The following is an 18,712-nucleotide window of genomic DNA, read 5'->3' as shown; positions in this document are numbered from 1 at the left end:
AAGGAGAAACTTTTGAGGAAAGACTCAACTACTAGAGCATAAAGGTGATAGTTATCTTTAATGGTATTTTTTCTTTAGCTAAGGTACTAGCAAAGCAAATTGTTTGACTCTTAAACTAATCTTTTCTTATGAACATTTTACTGGATATTTTTATGGCCCCTTTATCAAAGTAATTAGTATCTTACCCCAGAGAACTTACTAGAAATTGTTTCAAGTATACTGACTTTATTTTAGCAATTTTTGGCTTATAATTGACATGATAAAATTTTCATCCTAATTACAAAATATTCTCTATTACTTTTAAATAAAAATTAGAAAAAAAAGGAAAACAAGGTATTTCAAACTCTGACACTAAGACCTCAGAAAATCATAGCATTTGATATCCGAAAGGAAACTAAAAAATATTGACTAATTTACCATTACTAGGTGCTGAGATGTTTTATCCCTCCAGGAGACTATGAGCCTTCTAAATATCCCTGCCTTATTATGACAGAGCAATTCCAACAGTCATGAAGGTTCCCTGGAAATCACTTAGAGTTGATCTTGATTGAATTAGTCCAGCCTTCAGAGAAACCAGGGCTGTCACTTGCCCCCGTGAACCACCTGTAAGGAAAATCATTGTTAGTGCCATACGCAGTTTCTGTATTAGCTGTTATGACCGGAACTCTCAGTATGTATTATAAAGGTGAGACCACCAAGATCCTGGTTGATTTGAACAAAACTATAAAGAAACATGGCACTATCAAGTAAGAACCCTTTCTCTGTGTGGCATATGAAGATATGTTATCATTCACCAGTACAGTGCTTTGAGAAGTGACAGTGCTAGTATTTTGGCAGTGACACAGAGGTCCCATAGTTATTGAAGCCACAATGAAAGCAGACGACCTTTAAATCCATTTATCAAAGCACTTGCAGTTTCCATCTCAAGGCAAGTGAAACAATAATAAATATTGTACCAAGAAAATGAGTCTGTAGCGGTGCATTTCATGGAGTAAAGTTCTGCAAACAGCATATTCTCTTCAGGATCAGTGAGCCTACTAAATCATGACTTATCTGACGCTAATGATGCTGTCTTTCCATTTAAAGGTGTACAACCCGAGAATAAGAGCAAACTCGCTTGTCATGCAGCCCATCAGCCAAAGCCAGGCAGAGATACGCAAGCAGATTCTTGGCTCATCTTCTTCAGGTAGTGCTGTGGACACAAATACTAAATGTTGTCAATTCTTGTATGCAGGCAACCCACAAATATTAAAGCCATTTTTCTTCGTGTCTTTTAGGAAAATTTTTCTGCCTGTACACTGAAGAATTTGCCTCCAAAGACATGACGCCACTTAAGCCAGCAGAAATGCAGGAAGCCAACCTAACAAGCATGGTGCTTTTTATGAAGAGGATAGACATTGCGGGCCTAGGCCACTGTGACTTCATGAACAGACCAGGTAGCCTTATGCTCCCGTGTCAGCCAGGCATGTGGGCTGAGATTCACCTTCTCTCCTCCTGCCCATTCCCTGTCCTAAGTTCACATGATGCTCAGCAGTACACACAAGTATGGAGGGGGCGTTGGTTTGGACTGAAGCATTTTCCCGCTAGAGGTAAACAGTCTCTGAAGATAATTTTTAAAACCCCACAAACCTCTAGGAAATATCTGTTCTGACACTAGAAATGTGTCTGCTGTTGGACACTGGAGCACAGGGGTACTGGGCTTAAGGAGTGGGGGAATGTGGAGTATGGAAGCGTTAAGTATCAGCAGAAAGAAGAATTCTCAGCAGCTTGGATTTTCCTTTTTTCTTTTTTTTTTTTGAGACAGGGTCTTGCTCTGTCACAGACTGGAGTACAGTGGCATGATCATAGCTCACTGCAACCTCCACCTCCCAGGCTCAAGTGATCCTCCCACCACAGCTTCCCAAATAGCTAGGACCATAGGTGCAAGCCACCACACTTAGACTAATGTAGATTTCCTTTGTAGATGTAGATTTCTTTTACTAAGTGACAACTTTTCAGAGCTACTCCTATGTCTGCAGTTTCTCAGAATAACCAGCTCAAAATACGCCAGAGAAGTATATTTTGGGGTGGCATATTCTAGTCTCCTTCAGTCATAATTTGAGGTGGTGTGTCCTAAGCCCCAACAAGATAGGTTTCATTTTTGAAAATTGCTCTTCCAGTCCCACTGTTCGTCTCATATGCCCAGGAATCACCACCTGTTGATTTCTAGGCATCTTCTTGCTCAGGTTAGTAGATGTTTGGTGAACTAGAAATGCAGGGGGAAGAAAAGGCAGGCTTGGTGATGTCAAGGATTTTTAAAAGCAGACTATATCACTGTGTTCTCTCCATGGTCACCCTTGGTGCTGCTCATTCCATGAGGCTTAAAGCTGATAACTGGGGGACAATAGGGTTAGGGTAACAATTTATTTTTGTCTCCCGACAATACACACATAACTTTTCTGCTGTGCTTGGGGAAAATATAACTGTGGATTAACTCTGATTCATTGTTTTGGAAGCAAAAAAAGAAAAAGATGCTTGCAGCTGCTGCATTTAATTCAACTTATAATTGAAATACGCAAATCCAGCAAACTTGTTACCCTTTTCAGGATGCATGAACCATGTGAAAATGAATTTGGCATAACTAGGCTACAGGCTGTTAATTGAATTCCCCTGATCTGGACCTCTTTTTTAAAAATCAGTTTTCTTTTTCTTCCTTGGCTGCCTAACAATTGACCTCCATCCTGAATGACACACTCACTGTCTATTGGGGTGGGAGGCCTCAGGACCAGCTGACCACTTCAGTGGAAACAGATGGCCTGAGACTGCTGTTACCCTGGGAAGGCAGTGGTACCTAGATAGGAATTTGGAGAAAAACTAGCCCAAAGGGACCAGACTACAGCAGATGTCATCTTTGCATTCGGAGGCAGAACTCATTGTAGTAGTGGCCACATGACTGGTATGATCTGTGATTCTTTGGATTATGAAAAGAAAAGTGAACCCAAACACAAACAGGCATGGCGTGTTCGATAAAGCAATGTCTCATGAAAACAGGGGAAAATGTAGGAAGAAAATAAAGCTGCTGGGCGCAGTGGCTCACGCCTCGAATCCCAGCATTTTGGGAGGCCGAGGGTAGGTGGATCACCTGAGGTCAGGAGTTCAAGACCAGCCTGACCAACATGGTGAAAATTCGTCCCTACTAAAAACAAAATTAGCCAGGCATGGTGGCGCATGCCTGTAATCCCAGCTACTTGGGAGGCTGAGGCAGGAGAATCACTTGAACTCAGGAGGTGGAGGTTGCGGTGAGCTGAGATTGTGCCACTGCACTCCAGCCTGGGCAACAAGAGCAAAACTTTATCTCAAAAAAAAAAAGAAAAGAAAAGAAAAGGAAAGAAAAGAAAGTCAAAGCTGCAGAGGCCAGGGATGGTGCTGGCGAAAAGAGGAATTAAAGATTCTGCAGGGCTGGGCATGGTGGCTCACACCTGTAATCCTGACACTTTGGGAGGCTGAGGTGGGAGGACTGCTTGAGGGCCAGGAACTCAAGACCAACCTGGGCAATATAATGAGACCCCATCTCTACAAAAAAAAATTTTTTTTTTTTTAATGAGCCAGGTGTGGTGGCATACGCCTGTAGTCCTAGCTACTTGGGAAGCTGAGTCAGGAGGATCACCTGAGTCCAGGGTTCAAGGTTGCAGTGAGCTATGATCGTGCTGCTGTACTTCAGACGGCAACAGAGCAAGGCCCTGGTTCAAAAGAAAAAAAAAGATTCTACAATGGTGTCATCTGTGATGGTGCAGATCTTTCACCAGAGGATTCCTAAACCAATTCATCAAGACCTTCTGGAATAGGATTTACCACACTAAAAGCCCAGTTTGTAAGAATACTAGAGAAGTATATGCACTTGTTTGTAAATCACTTGGAAACTCAAGATTTGGCTTTGGAACTTACAAAATGATCTTTAAATGTTATATTAACATTTACTATACTATATATAACATTTACATGTACTCATAACATTTACATGTACTAAGAGGAGAATGGGAGGAAGCAGGCTGCCGATGGCCCTCACATATGGCCCTACCCATAGCTCTGCCGCAGCGCCTGACACCTGCAGGCAGGACTGGCACTGCCCAAACAGCCCAGAGAGTCGAGCAAATATTCTAGCACTGACTGCCAGGAGGCCACAGCCTACCTAGGTTTTTAAGTTAATGAAGGTTAGCCTAGTATCTGTTTAAAGGCTACACAAAAGTTACTACTATACTCAGATGAGGGAAAGAAAGACAAATGTGAAAAAGAAAGACAAACGTGCCAAAACAACTTTCCAGGGCCAGTGTGTGAGGATCCTGGAAACAATAAAGTAAATAATGTTACAGAAAATGAAAGCAAAATCTGGGAGAGGTTTTAAAGGGCCCAGAATGGAAGTACTTTTGGCTCCTGAAGCCCTTTAGGCTCTTGTGGGCCTGGTAACTATATGGCTTATCATTTAAGCTGATATGTTTTTGAGTGCAACAGTCCAGGCAGAAAGATGGCTGTGGCTTAGGAGTGACCCGTCCCTACTAACAAAACAAAACAAAACAGCAGTTTAACTTAATGGAACCTGTTTATTTTGTGATGAATTCAGACAAACGGACCATCTCCCTGTGAACCTCACAGGACAGGGGCATGAATGCTGTTAATGATTAAAGGTGGAAACAGATACCACCCTGGGCAAACTGGGGTAGATGGTCCCCATATTGAGGGGACTATACCAAAAGGTGCAGGCTCTTGGGCCAGGCTGCCAGGGCTCCAAGCCTGGCCCCATCAGTCACTAGTGGGGTATTATTCAGCAAATTAGGACTCTCATTGCTTCACTTCATTTATCTGAATATGAGGATAATCAAAGCAATTGGTTCACAGAGTTATTAAGATAAATTAGTTAACACATGCATGCCCCTTAGAAAAGTGACTGGTGTATAGTAAACACTGTAACATAATGATCACCATGTGAGTGACTCCTACCTGAGTCTGCACCACATGGGCCCTGAGCTGCAGAGCGTCCTAGAAAGAACAGTTTTAATGGGTGTAAGAAGCAGATAATGACCCTCAGGTATTAGGAAACATCACCAGATTGCCTCTGAGATGGCCGCAGCCAGGAAGGGCCATGGTAGATAACAGCAGGAGCACTGGACTTGGGAGTCCAGAGTCAGCTGTGCTGGCAAAGCATGCCACGTACCAGTTTCAACACTGCAGGCGGAAGGCCCAAGTTCAAAGCCTCACTTATTACATATGACAAAACAGCTGGGTGGCCATGTGGCTTTGGCAAGTCACTTGTCTTTTTCTCATCTGTAAATTTAGGGTAGAGTGTCTGCCCTCTTGTATCCTGGGGTTATTTAGAGGTACAAATGAGATGTTTATGCAAAATTGCCATGTACAGTGTAAAGGAGTAGGAGTTAGGCAAATGCCAGGTTTTGTGAACACATCCCTGTGAAATTAAGTGAAGCAGAAGGCTTTCCTCCTTGTCCTCTTCAGAACCAACTCTTAATGCTATTCCCCAGAGGCCCTAGACATCGTAGAGTCTTAGGGTCTACACCATCTCTTCATTCTTCAGTTTCTCCCCCTGTGGACTCTTTTACACAATGCCCAAGTCCCAACTCTAAAATAAATCAGAAACAGAAACTTCATTTGCTCCTTCAGCCCTCCTAAGTGATAATCGCATTTCTCTCTATCTGTCCATTTATGTAAATGTGTATATACATTAATGCAGGGGTCCCCAACCCCCAGGCCATAATGGGTACCAGTTCATGGCCCGTTAGGAACTGGGCAGAGTCTTAGCTGCTCTCTGCCCTAAGCTTTATGATTTACTATGTCAGCTCCTGGAAACTCCCTTGGTCTAAAGCTGAAAACTCCCAAGAAAGGGAGCCATTGATTCCATTTGAGAAGCAGTCCCCTGTGACTGGGGTTAGTGGTGATCATGTGGTGGTGTCACGTGGCACAAAATCCTGCTCCTAGAAGTATGGAAGTGAAGGTATAGTTCCCATAAAAGGGGACAATTTGGAGGTAAAAGTGCACTTCCTGTAGAGCAGGATTCTTGATTTACATGTGCATCTCCACATATAAATGAGACCATCCACACCAGAAGGGCCAAGAGTGAGGCTGTCCCAGATGTGTGCCTGCCCCAGAGCCTTGCCAGTGCCGATAGCACAAGATACTCAAAACAGACTGAGAGCAAATAATAATTTGAGCCTCACCCTTATAAGGAAATCATGAACCAACACCAAACATAAAGTCTTTTAACTGCTCATATGGAAAACACCCATTGTATGGTCATTTTAAAACCCATGCATTTTTTTCCTGGTTTTTTCTAGGTTGTTCTGGGACTGCCAGTTCCATACCATCTAACTACAATGCCAACTCTTGTTTAAAGATAGTTCTCTCTAATGGTATGAGGGTGGGGAGAGTCTTCAGCTAGTCACCACTACAAAAACCTGGGGCCAGGTTCCTGGCTGTAAGAACAGTTACTGGGAGTGGGGACCATTGGTAATTTGTGAAGTGGCAGGACTTTCCCAATGCCCTTATGCTTGAGGAACACTGACTAGGCGGGTGCCCTCTAGAAGGCCTGTAGTCTTCCCAAGAACATGAGCAAAGGCAGTCACGTGTGGGAGACAAACTCAGCTTCCTTCTTCCCCACTTAGTCCTTTCTGAGGCCTGGGCGGTAGGAGTAATGTGACATGCAGGGAGAGTTGAGAGGATCGGGAGGAGCCTGTGGCTGTCAAAAGTCTGCATGTGTTTCCTTCCATGTCACGGGCAGGAGCAGAGCTGGCGTATGAGAGGTCTTTGGGCACAGCAAAGCTCAGAGGAGCTGGCCTCCACCTGCCTCATGGTGTGGGTGGCACGGGGAGGGCAGTGGGGACACTGCCATTACCTGAGAGCCCTGCCCAGGGCAAGGCTGGACACAAGGATCTTGGCTCCCAACCATGGGCAGGGAGTTGAAAATGCTTTTCTTCAGTTTACCATGGAGGCTGCTCTATCTCTAATATCCTTTCCAACTCTAATGACTCAAATCCAGCCTTACTTCTCTGCCCTTATTGGGAAGAAAGGGGGTTAAGGAGTGTGGTGGAAGGAGAGGGAATGGCCCTGGCTTTGGGGACTGGTTACCAGGAGACCCCCTGCCCTATTCTCATGGAAATACATGTCCACTTTAGACAAGAGAAGGCATGATGCTGTCTCTCCTAGGCATATTCCCAGGAATAATTGCCAACTAAAACTTTTACCTGTGGAAAGTACATATAAATATGTTGGCATACATTTGCATAATGCCAGCTATCTTGAGAGGAAATTCAGTGTTTCTGAGCCATTTTTGCCAGGTTAGGCAGAAAGTAGGCCAAAGATTGTTATAACAAAGGAGAGCTGGCTGGAGGAAGCCTCCTGAGCACCTGAGTAGACAGACTTCCTGTGAGGGTTTGGGAGCCAACCGAGGCTTCCTACCATCTGACGTCTCCAAAGTTGGCGTACATTATAAGAACACAGGAAATGTGCTGTGTGGGGCTGTCAGCTCTGGAACTGCCATGGCCTTGGACTCCACTTGGCCTGTGCTGGGCTCGGAGTTAGTGCTGCATCGGCTCCTCCTCTGCTGGTTGCAGTTTAATGACCTTTCTTTGTAACTAGGTTTTCTACTGATGCCAAGGAAGGAAAATGCAGGCACATACTGGAGCTTGGCGTTTGGGGTTCCACGGAAAACAGACACACAGAACAGTGAAGAAATACTGTAATGATAGCCCTTCACATTATTTTGAGTGATGGTAGTGGAGGAGGAGTGTGACCTTGCAGTGAGCTATTCTACAGGGAGTGCAGCTGCTGTTGGCAAGCGAGCTTAATAAAAATGATGTTTGGTTCATCTCGAAATTGCCTTCAGAATAAAGCAGTCTGATTTTGCACTGCCAAAACGAAGAGGCCTGACACTAAAACACTTCTATTCCATTTGTTAGCGTTACTTACTATGGATTATACTTAAGCAGCACTGCCCTAAAGAACCCCCATCTAAACTCTTCTGCTTTTTAGCTAAAACAAGTTTATGGGCCACACTGGGGAGATATCTTAAAATGCAGAATATAATATTAGCAAATCCTATTTAGTTATTTATTAATGTTCCTTCACCTCTGTAATCTGCATTCATTAACTCATTCTTTCTAATATAATAAACCCCCAAGAACATCCTCTTCTTTTCTGTTGTTAGGACCAGAAGCAGAATCATGAAGTCATTTCTGTTACTAACTCTGTGTGTGGCCAACTCAACTCCAGGGTGTAAAAGTGAATAGTAGGTGCCCTTTGGGGACAGAGCCTGGCTGTCAAGCCAGATGCTTAAACAGACAATTGCCAAAGATCCTGTAACTTAAAATGCAGCAGCTTTGCTGATTTATAGAAACTGGTTTCTGAAAGGCTTTCAGTAATTAAGTTTGTACTCCAGCCCCTTCCTGCTCTGTTTAAGATGCTTATTTCTGATGCTGCTTCTTGTACTTTCTCCAGCAGATCGGCTGTTACTTTTCATGTCATGCCTCACTGACAGAACTCTTGAACTTTTTTTCTGAATAGCCCATCTGTTTATTTCCCATGATTGTGACTTCTCAAGGTCATGGTTAGTCCAGAGGTCCCCAAGAATGAACAAGTAAGACAGCAGTGCTGTATGTCAGGATCCAGGCAGGACAGGAATATCTCTGGGAAGTCGTAAGCTTCTGCTCAGTTTTAAATCTTGATGGGAAAACATTCAGAAATAATAGGGAAATTCAACATATTTGTCCCAAGGTGAGGATGAAAGCCTTGCTGCAGTCGTCCAGCGGATGTCTGGGTTCCCTGCAGATTTCCCTTGAATGGTCTGGCACTGCCCCTCACTCCCAGTAGCAGATCTTTTGCCTGCGGTGGGTGTGTCAGGCTGAAGTTATACTGGTGCTTGCTCAGCTGTCCTCCCACAGGACTGGAAGTGTGGTGGGCTGCATCGCAGCTTCTCTGAGTCATTTCCCAGACCACAGTAGTAGTTTCTAATACCTTCCAGTTGTCCTGAGAGGAATGGAGGAATTTTATCAAATCGAAGTTTGTGAGTAGGTTTTGTTTTTTGTTTTGTTTTGTTTTGTTTTTGAGACGGAGTCTCGCTCTGTTGCCCAGGCTGGAGTGCAGTGGCACGATCTCAGCTCACTGGGTTCACACCATTCTCCTGCCTCAGCCTCCCGAGTAGCTGGGACCACAGGCGCCCGCCACCACACCCAGCTAATGTTTTGTATTTTTTTAGTTGAGACGCGGTTTCACGGTGTTAGCCAGGATGGTTTCGATCTCCTGACCTCATGATCCACCCGCCTCGGCCTCCCAAGTGAGGTTTTTGAGCTACTCAGTTTGCCTGAAATTTAGACATATAGCTTAATGATCAAAGTTTAGACAGCATGTAAGTAAGTTTTTACTATTTGTTACTTTGAACTCCCAGGAGCAGACAGGTTCGAGCGCCTCTTAGGTCCCCAGAGTCTTCAGCTCCAGCCTACTTTGCACTTAGTGGAACTAAGAAAAAAACAACCTAGTGGCTCATAAATCCTGCAGTTTGGGGGTGCAGCTTTCTATTATGGAATTTGCTTCATTGTGTGACCTTTATTGCTATACCAGGAACCAGAAGGGTGGAAAACACACATGTATTTATTTAATAAATATTAGGTTGGTGCAAAAGTAATCGCGGTTTTTGCCATTGAAAGTAATGGCAAAAACCGCGATTATTTTTGCACCAACCGATATATAGCCTTATTCCACAAAGAGAATATATTTCTTTAAATAAATGGATTTTTAAAAACTTTGGTAGAGATTGAGCATATATAATACCACATCATTATCAATGTTACATAAACTTAAAAGAGAAATAAAGAGATGGAGAGAATCAGCTTGCTATCTTTATTTCTTTATTTGCACTGGGAAATAACATCTTTGTCTATTATTTCTAGCATCTGAGTTCCAGGTCAGTTGTGATTAATTTTTCTCTGTATTATGCAATGTATTTTCCTGCTTTTCATGCTTCTCTACTGGATGCTAAACCTTGTACATTTTACCTTCTTGGGCACTGAGTATTTTTTGGAGTCCCAGAAGTATTTTTGAGCTTTGTCCTGGGATGCAGTAAATCCTTTCAGGTCCTGCTGTATAGATGTGTCAGGTGGCAGTGCCCATCTAGGATTTCTCCCTTGTGTTTTCTACCCAGTGCCTCACAAATCATGAGGTTTTCCAGCTTGGCTGGTGGGAACAGGCCCTACCCTAGGTCCTGTGTCAGCACCCCTGTTCCCTCTAATCCTCTCACATGGCTTTCTCTGGCCTGAGATGGTTCCTTACACACATGCGCTGATCAGTGGGGCTCTGCTGCCTAGTTGAGGGAGCTCCCTCTGGCCCATGACTTATTTGTATGTCTCTCTCTGGTACTGTGACCACGAGTTCCGGCCATGTTAGTCTCCCTGGATCCCTGGCATTGTTTTCCTACTGCAGGGAGGCTGGCAAGCTCCACCTGGGTGCCCCCCGCCGCATGCACACTGCAGCTGGGACCCTCTTCGGAGCATGAGCTGGACAATCACAGGGCTCCCCTCCTGAGTTTGCCGTCTCAGGAATCACTATCCTTCACTGCCTGGTATTTGGTGTCTTGCAAACCATTGTTTCATATATTTTGTCCATTATTTGCTTGTTTCATGCAGGAGGGAAAATCCAGTACCTGTTTCTCCATCTTGGCCATATGAGACTCTTAAATTATTATTTTTTCCTTTCCTAGCACCAGAAAGTTTGATGCAGGCATTGGAAGACTTAGATTATCTGGCAGCACTGGATAATGATGGAAATCTTTCTGAATTTGGAATCATCATGTCAGAGTTTCCTCTTGATCCACAACTCTCAAAGTCTATCTTAGCGTCCTGTGAATTTGACTGTGTAGATGAAGTGCTAACAATTGCTGCCATGGTAACAGGTACTCCTTAATCACTATTCCTTTTCTTTTTTTGCAAATCTGCACTAGGTATAGATTTAAATGGGATCCATTTGAAATTATATTTTGAGGATAAAATAGCAGAGATGGTGATCAATTCATTTAACCTTTTGAAATGATAGTGAGGTATTTTAATCGGTTAGAAAAAGAAATTTTTCTTAATATGAAAAATTATCTTAATATAAGAAAACTAACTCAAAGTTCAGCAAATTTATACATCAGATGTATGAAAACATACTAGGTTTCTTTTACTGAAGTAATCAGTGCAGATGAAGGAAATGTGTCACTAGAGGTGTTTTTCCCCAAATAATGATGTGTGCTTGTTTTTTTATTTCCTATTGGCTTCATTCATCCTGGCTTGTATGTTTTAATTTATTCTAATACTGGGGGAACAGACCAACCATTGTGCTGTATCGGAACGGGTTCCAATCCTCTTCTTGTGTCTGGACCTCCGAGCACCTCAGGTTTTCCCTGCTCCTGCTGGAATAAAGCAGGGTATTAACCATATTCAATTGACCTTAGAAAAGCAAACACACACACACCAAAGGAGAGGGAGAATTAGGATGACTCACTCTAAATTTCTCGGATTTCTAAGTAAACAAGAATAACATATTTATTCAGAGAACCAAGACAGGACATGCCACTAACAGTTGTGACCCCTCCCCTCTGCAAGTTAGGCTAAGATAAAATGTCTTCATTATTGCTAACCATGTGACCTTTTTCATTTTAAAGCTCCAAATTGCTTTTCACATGTGCCACATGGAGCTGAAGAGGCTGCCTTGACTTGTTGGAAGACATTTTTACATCCCGAAGGAGATCACTTTACCCTCATCAGCATCTACAAGGCCTACCAAGACACAACTCTGAATTCTACCAGTGAGTGTAAGTGAATGCTCAGAAATTACCTATTAATTCCACCTTCCTTTCCCCAGATAAGTCTGAGTCCTTATTAGTTATTCATCAAACATTCTTCTTCTTTAGCCCTGTTGGCCCCTTGAATGCAATGGCACTTATGACCCTAAACGCACCCACAGGTGTCTGCAGAGTGGGAGACGCTCACTCCCCCTGCTCCCGCGGAGCTCTGGTGTGCCACCACGGTGGGCCTGTACTGCCAGAGCTCCAGCACTCCACTCAGCCAGCCTTCAGAGCAAGCTTGCTTGGGGCATGGTGACGGGGACACAGACTCATACATGGGTCTGCGGAGGAAGACAAGAACAGCCACCTCTACATGCCCACTGTGTCAGAGTTGTGCTGTGCACCTTCCATATCCTGGCACATTCACCACATGCAAGCAGAGAGGTTGCAGAGCTCCAGATACTGGTGCAGAATAGGCTGGGGTGCTGAGGAAAGGCTGCAGAGTTGCTGATGGAGCTTGGCAGAGGACTGCAGAGGGTGTCCAGAAACCAAAATGGCGCGTGTCAAAGCACAGTCACAAAGTCCTGTGTATGCCTGAAGGGCAGTGGGTAGATTACCTGTCACAGGAAGGTACTCAGAAGTCAACTGGAAGCTGCTATTCTGAGACAAGAGGACAAACAGGGCAAAGCAGCGTGGCAGAGGCTGGAGTCACCCATGAAGGGCAGCCAGTGAAGTCCCTCCCTGAAATTTTCCGTGATGTATCTTTTACTTCCTTTGCTCTGAAAGATGGTGTGAAAATATGTGTAGTGTGAAAAATATGACAGCAATTTGAAAGACAGTAGAATTGTATAAAGAACAGGGAGTTACTGTTTCAAAGCTGAACAGAAAAAGTTGTCAGTGGAGCCAGAAGGTACACGGGAATTTGGTGGCATCTTTTGAGGGCATGCTCAATGGGTGACACTAAGTACGTGCTCTCATTGCTCCGAGTGGCACGAGTGGACAGGACGGGGTAAATGAGGGTCTTCTGCCTGCGGTGCCATGGCCATGTACATTCCCAGGTCCATCTTAAGTAATTACAGCTGGCCAGAAAGACTAACTTCAGACTCACCCACATGCCTGAATTTTAATATAAAAGTTACAGCTAGGGTAGATGAGCTTAACTGTAACATAATTAATTCCCAAATCAACCTGGTAGTAATCCTTTTCTTATCATTAAATAAAATATGAGATATTTCCATAGATCAGAGGAATTTATACTGTGGGCTTTTTTCTGCCTAGTTTGATTAAATGGGGCCACATACATCCTTGCTGTATGCATAGAGACAAAATATAGATCTTACAAAATCCTCTCTGGCCTTTATGAGCCACAGGTTAGTGAAATACATCTTCAGTCGCCACTAGGAAGTTTCCAGTTGGCTGGGATCACAGAACCCCAGCAGGTGGCATAGGTGCTGTCAGTGGCACCGTCTCCCTTCCTGGTAGTGCCCTGACAGCCGACCTCGCAGCCACCAGAAATCCTTGTCCTTGCTGCCTTCCTGCCACTCACCTGTGTGGCCTCCTTTGTAGGAGAGGAGAGCACAGGGCTTAAAGATGGCAACTGCCTGGCCTGGGCTCTTTAGAGCTTCTGACAAATCATTTCTAAATAGCCTTGTGTTCTTTCCCTCCTAGACTGTGTTGAAAAGTGGTGTCATGATTACTTCCTCAACTGTTCAGCACTCAGAATGGCAGATGTTATCCGAGCTGAACTCTTAGAAATTATCAAACGAATTGAGCTTCCCTATGCAGAACCTGCTTTTGGCTCCAAGGAAAACTGTCTAAACATAAAGAAAGCTCTTCTGTCTGGTTACTTTATGCAGGTGAGAGGGGGTGAGGTTGCCTCGGCATAGGCTCCCCTGAATTGCACATACCCAGGACATGCTGCCAACAATCGCTCACTTAGGATGATGATTTCGACATTAAGTAAAACAAAAATCCATGTTATTATTAAAGATTTGATATTTAAATATCCTTCCCCTCAAAGGAATAAAGGGCCAAGGCAGAATATGTAGTCTTAATGGAGAAAAATGACATTTCAGTATGGATTTCCTCATCTGTAAAGTAAGGTTCCTACATCACAGGGTCATTGTGTGCTAAACACCAAGTGTAAAGCACTTGGCATTGGAGTGTATGTCGCCCATAGTATGGCGGGTAGTATGCTACGTTTCATCTCATGGCCAAAACATTAACCTCACAGCTGCACCGTTTTAGCACAGTGCCCTGCTGTTGGTCAAGTTAGTTAACATCACTGTCTCAAAGTTTTAGGCAAAACATGCTTATGGCTTATTTTCTACATGTGAAAATAGGAAACATGAGTGGCAAATTTTAGTTTTAACTATCCTGTATGAAATACTTTGGTATTTTCTTCAACAAACATTTTTGTATAATGATCTCCGTATTAATACAAAATCTTTTTTCTTTAAAACTCTGCCTTTCAGATTGCTCGGGATGTTGATGGATCAGGTAACTACTTAATGCTGACACATAAGCAGGTTGCTCAGCTGCATCCCCTATCTGGTTACTCAGTCACCAAGAAGATGCCAGAGTGGGTCCTCTTCCATCAATTCAGCATTTCTGAGAACAACTACATCAGGATTACCTCAGAAATCTCTCCTGAACTGTACGTTTAATGGGGAAGAAAGGGTTGTATTTTTTTTTTATTTCATACCTGTAGGAGTAAATGACAAATTTGGCTTTTATTCTTAGTTCTAAAGTTTATACTGATGCAATCTTAATTTATGTTGAGAGTACCTACTAAGGGCAGGCCTCTGTGGATACCTAAGAAATGTCCTTGCCTTTTAGGAGATTACAGCAGAGAAGAGTGTAGAAATAAAAACAAAGACCATGTGTCTTTAAGAGGAACAGAATGCTAGAGAAATGCACTGTTTGCAGGTGCATTGACCTTGAGAGGAATGAGCTCAGCCATCTTTCAAGAGCCACTGCAGTTGGAGTTGTCGGGGAAGAGGAAGGAGGGGAGGCTGAAGAGAGAGGCAGGCACCACCAGAAGGTGTAAGGCTTTGTGAGCCACATAGTTTACATTTTATCCAAGTGCAGTACACAGCAATTGGAGCATTTTAAGCAACAGTAGCATCTTCTCAATATAGTTTTAAGGATCACTGTAGCTGGCCAGGCACCTTGGGAGGCCAAGGCAGGAGGATGGCTTGAGCCCAAGAGTTCAAGACCAGCCCTGGCAACATAGCAAGACCCCATCTCTACAAAAGAAAAAAATTAGCTGGGCATGGTGGCATGCGCCTGTAGTGCCAGCTACTTGAGAGTCTGTGGCAGAGGATCGCTTGAGCCCAGGTCAAGGCTGCAGTGAGCTATTGTGACACCACTGCACACCAGCCTGGGAGACAGACCAAGACTCTGTCTAAAAAGAAAAAAGAACTGTGGCTGCCACATGAATGGAAAGGAGAGGCAGTGGCGAGAGTGTGACTACTCTGCTAGTCTTTGAGAAGCCACTAGAGTCTGGATCCATTTTGAAGTTTCCACTACTATTCCGGCAAGTAGTGTTCAAGGCAGCAACCAAGAGTGACTCATAGGTGTCTGGCTTACGCAGCTGGATGTGGAGTGGTACTAGTTAAAATGAGAAAGAAGCAAAGATACCCCTACCCAAAGCTCTCCTAAGCATACATGATCGGTGCCTCTCATATGGTGTTGGGTCTTAGAGGAAATACTAGTTTCCACTAAAGGTTAGTGGTAGACAGCACTTCCACTGTGTGGCGTAACACTAGAGAGGCCAACTTATTCTAGAAATACAACAGCACTGGCTGCATGAAAACCAGAAAGTATTTATTTTACAAAGTCGGACTGAGATACTGAGGAGTTCAAATTAAACACCGGTTCTGCAGGTAGATGCTCCAGGGATGGGAAGTGCCCAGACATAATGTTTGGTGTCTCTCACCATCTTCCCCACTCAAAATCTAATCTTTTTGTTTTAAACAAACAGATTTATGCAACTGGTACCACAATACTATTTCAGTAATCTGCCTCCTAGTGAAAGTAAGGATATTCTACAGCAAGTAATGGATCACCTGTCCCCTATGTCAACAATGAATAAGGAACAGAAAATGTGTGAGACGTGCCCTGAAACTGCTGAACAGAGATGCACTCTACAGTGACTCCCCAGCAAACGCAAGGTGCAGCAGGGTCCCAAAGTTAGCTGGGTGGCTGAGCTGCTGGGGATGGCAGGCATGTGACGCGAAGATGAACCTCACACCCACAGGACAGTCTTGAAGAAAATAACACTGTGTATATTATTTTAAAATAAAAAATAGAAGTTTTTATTGAGTTCTTTAAATTACTACTCCATGTTTTTCTTCTTCTTGGAAAAGTTTTTAAATCAACCACTCATAATTTGACCAAAATTTTAAAAACTGATATTTTGTAAATGTGTCAAAGACACATGGGACAGAACCCTACTTTTTGTGGAGGACCTTAATCTGAATAAAGTCATGAGTTTTTCAGTAAATCTCCACTGAGTTTTCTGGTAATGTTACAAAAACAGGCCCATCACTGTCCACTGGAAATGGGTTAAATAGATAGATATTCTTTCAGTTTATCCATGATTTCGTTCATCTTGTCGCCTGGAATTAACATCACAGTTCGCAAGGGCGTCATTGGTACGTCATCAAAAGACCATTTGCCTCCCAGACAAGTGTCGCTCTCCTCCTGCACTGAGTAGTTGAACTTCAGAATTGCCTTCTAAACCAAATAAGTAACCATGAATTAAAAATCGGGACAACCCAAAGACAAAACCCATTTAATCTACGGCAAAGAATAGTATGTTTGGCATATGCTTAAATAAGAATGAGAGCTAAAAAAAGCAAAACTCAGAATTTTAAAAGTTCAAATGGACATTCAGGCAGAAGTTATAAAACACAAACCAAGTAGATTTTAAACCCACATGAGGAACAGGGATAGAGGCGTGCAACTTCTAAGAGATGAGCAAGCAGCTAAGTGATATTTTCATTTAATTGTCAAAATAATCTTGTGATACTGAAGTGAAATTAAGACTCATAAAATTTGATAATTAACTAGAACTGGTCTTCAAATACTCTTTTCTCACTTTCTCAGCTGCTTCCTTAGCATCAGGCTTTTGTGTGAAGACAGAGTAAATCTGCATACCCCGCCATCTTAAAACACCCATACATACTCCCCGCAAATGGTCGACCTGAGGTGCTAAAGCATGTTTTTTAAAAATTACGTTTACGATTTACTTCCTGGAAAAGAAGGGCACAGCTAAATTTGTAGTGCTTTAGTCTTCTGTAGAGGTCTTAAAAGTGATGTGATACCATCCAATTCAGGAAAATAGTTCCCCTCAGAGATACACTTCAAGATTTTTTTTTTTTTTTTGACAGAGTTTCGCTCTTGTTGCTCGGGCTGGAGTGCAGTGACGCGATCTCAGCTCACTGCAGCCTCTGCCTCCCAGGTTCAAGCAATTCTCCTGCGTTAGCCTCCCGAGTAGCTGGGATTACAGGCATCTGCCACCATGCCCAGCTAATTTTTTTTGTATTTTTAGTAGAGATGGGGTTTCTCCATGTTGGCCAGGCTGGTCTTGAATTCCTGGCCTCAGGTGATCTGCCCGCCTTAGCTTCCCAAGGTGCTGGGATTACAGGTGTGCGCCACCATGCCTGGCCCACTTCAAGATTTTTCAGAGGAAGAGAGGGTGAGAAAGAATATTCTCTGGTATATGGCTGTCCATCACAGTACAAGCTACCTTTATAGGGAAAAAATGCTGGAGAAATCCCACCAGCGGGATGACATCCACGACTAAGGACACAGAGTAGCAGGGGTGCCCCAGCTTCCACACTGACCAGCTGTGTGATCTCAGGTAATTTCCCTCATCTCCCTATAACTTAAAGTCCACAACCATAAACCCCAGGCTAATGTCTACCTCTCCGCATGGTTTTAGAAGGAAAGATTTCACAGGAAGCGTATTATAAATGCCTAATCATTCTTAGCAGGTTAATCGCTTTTCTCCTCCTCCTCCTCATGCTCATAACCACAGTGCAGGCAAGGAGGCTAGTGCCTAGCCTCTTGAGTACCTACTACGCACCTGGCACTATGTTAGCTGCTAGGTCCTATGGGGAAACAGAAAAACAGTGGCCACACTTGAAAGACTTGGACATAAAGTGGGAGAACAACAGATCTTGATAAATCATTTAAGAAAATCCTTATTTACATCTAAACAAATAGATAAGCAGGATAGTCTTACCTCATAGAAAAATTCTTCCTCTGCATTTGCAAACATTAACGCAGCTTTCTTTTTGTTGCTAAGTTTCTTTTTGGAATTGTTTTTTCCTGCTTCCACAAATGTCTTACTAATCAGAAGGTAAAAGTAGCACTTCCCACATGGCTTATTGGTTCTGTGTGCCTCCGCCAGTTCTTTCCTACAAGGCACACACAGCATTTGTTTACCTGCTGGGTCAAGTGAAATACATCAACAAACCAGAGCACAGAGAAAACCAGGTGAGGCATCTTCGGTGGGTTCTGCTGTGACGTAGGCATTCAATCTGAACACTTAAGTCTACAGCAATGATTTTTATTTACATAATCAGTTGCATTTTAGATTGATTATGTACTACTTTTTATAATAGTATATCTCTCAGATTATGCTGACTTGTGGATATATAGCAACTAACAGATCAGATGAGTCTCAAATTCACTCAATGTATCACTGCTCTGCCTGTGCAGAAGTTAAAAATATATGCGAATCTGAATTTTTGAATTTTTTAAATCTATGAACATTTAACTGAAACACACAAAGGTATACAGCCACAACCAATGTCACTACAGCCTGTGACTACTACTACAGTCAACTGCTAGAGTCTGGAACTAATTTCTGACCTACTGCAGAAACTGCATAAACACATACCC

General features: G+C 43.3%; 2 protein-coding genes across 6 annotated transcripts in view; one reads left to right on the top strand and one right to left on the bottom strand.

Moving 5' to 3' along the window:
- DHX32 (DEAH (Asp-Glu-Ala-His) box polypeptide 32) overlaps positions 1-16,133 on the top strand; it is a 48,598-nt gene extending 32,465 nt beyond the window's left edge. For both annotated transcript variants that reach the window (XM_011986435.1, XM_011986433.1), the window contains 7 exons: positions 1,087-1,186; positions 1,278-1,436; positions 10,733-10,924; positions 11,675-11,824; positions 13,466-13,653; positions 14,272-14,453; positions 15,783-16,133. In XM_011986435.1, coding sequence (XP_011841825.1) covers positions 1,087-1,186; positions 1,278-1,436; positions 10,733-10,924; positions 11,675-11,824; positions 13,466-13,653; positions 14,272-14,453; positions 15,783-15,954 — 1,143 coding nt within the window. In that variant the 3' untranslated portion in view covers positions 15,955-16,133. The remainder of the gene's footprint in view (positions 1-1,086; positions 1,187-1,277; positions 1,437-10,732; positions 10,925-11,674; positions 11,825-13,465; positions 13,654-14,271; positions 14,454-15,782) is intronic.
- The window catches only part of BCCIP (BRCA2 and CDKN1A interacting protein), a 28,414-nt gene continuing 9,741 nt past the window's right edge, over positions 40-18,712 (bottom strand). Inside the window, exons 6-8 of one of the 4 annotated variants that reach the window (XM_011986436.1) lie at positions 18,051-18,225; positions 11,344-11,419; positions 40-603 (exon numbers count right to left, since the gene is read on the bottom strand). In XM_011986436.1, coding sequence (XP_011841826.1) covers positions 485-603; positions 11,344-11,419; positions 18,051-18,225 — 370 coding nt within the window. In that variant the 3' untranslated portion in view covers positions 40-484. Of the gene's footprint in view, positions 604-9,862; positions 11,420-16,092; positions 16,538-18,050; positions 18,226-18,712 lie in introns of those variants that run through there. The other 3 variants (XM_011986438.1, XM_011986439.1, XM_011986437.1) reach the window with 3 other exon arrangements.

This window comes from Mandrillus leucophaeus, unplaced genomic scaffold (assembly GCF_000951045.1).
Source record: "Mandrillus leucophaeus isolate KB7577 unplaced genomic scaffold, Mleu.le_1.0 Scaffold299, whole genome shotgun sequence".
In the NCBI taxonomy this organism is placed as follows: domain Eukaryota; kingdom Metazoa; phylum Chordata; class Mammalia; order Primates; family Cercopithecidae; genus Mandrillus; species Mandrillus leucophaeus.
This window is presented reverse-complemented; position numbering and strand designations above follow the sequence as displayed.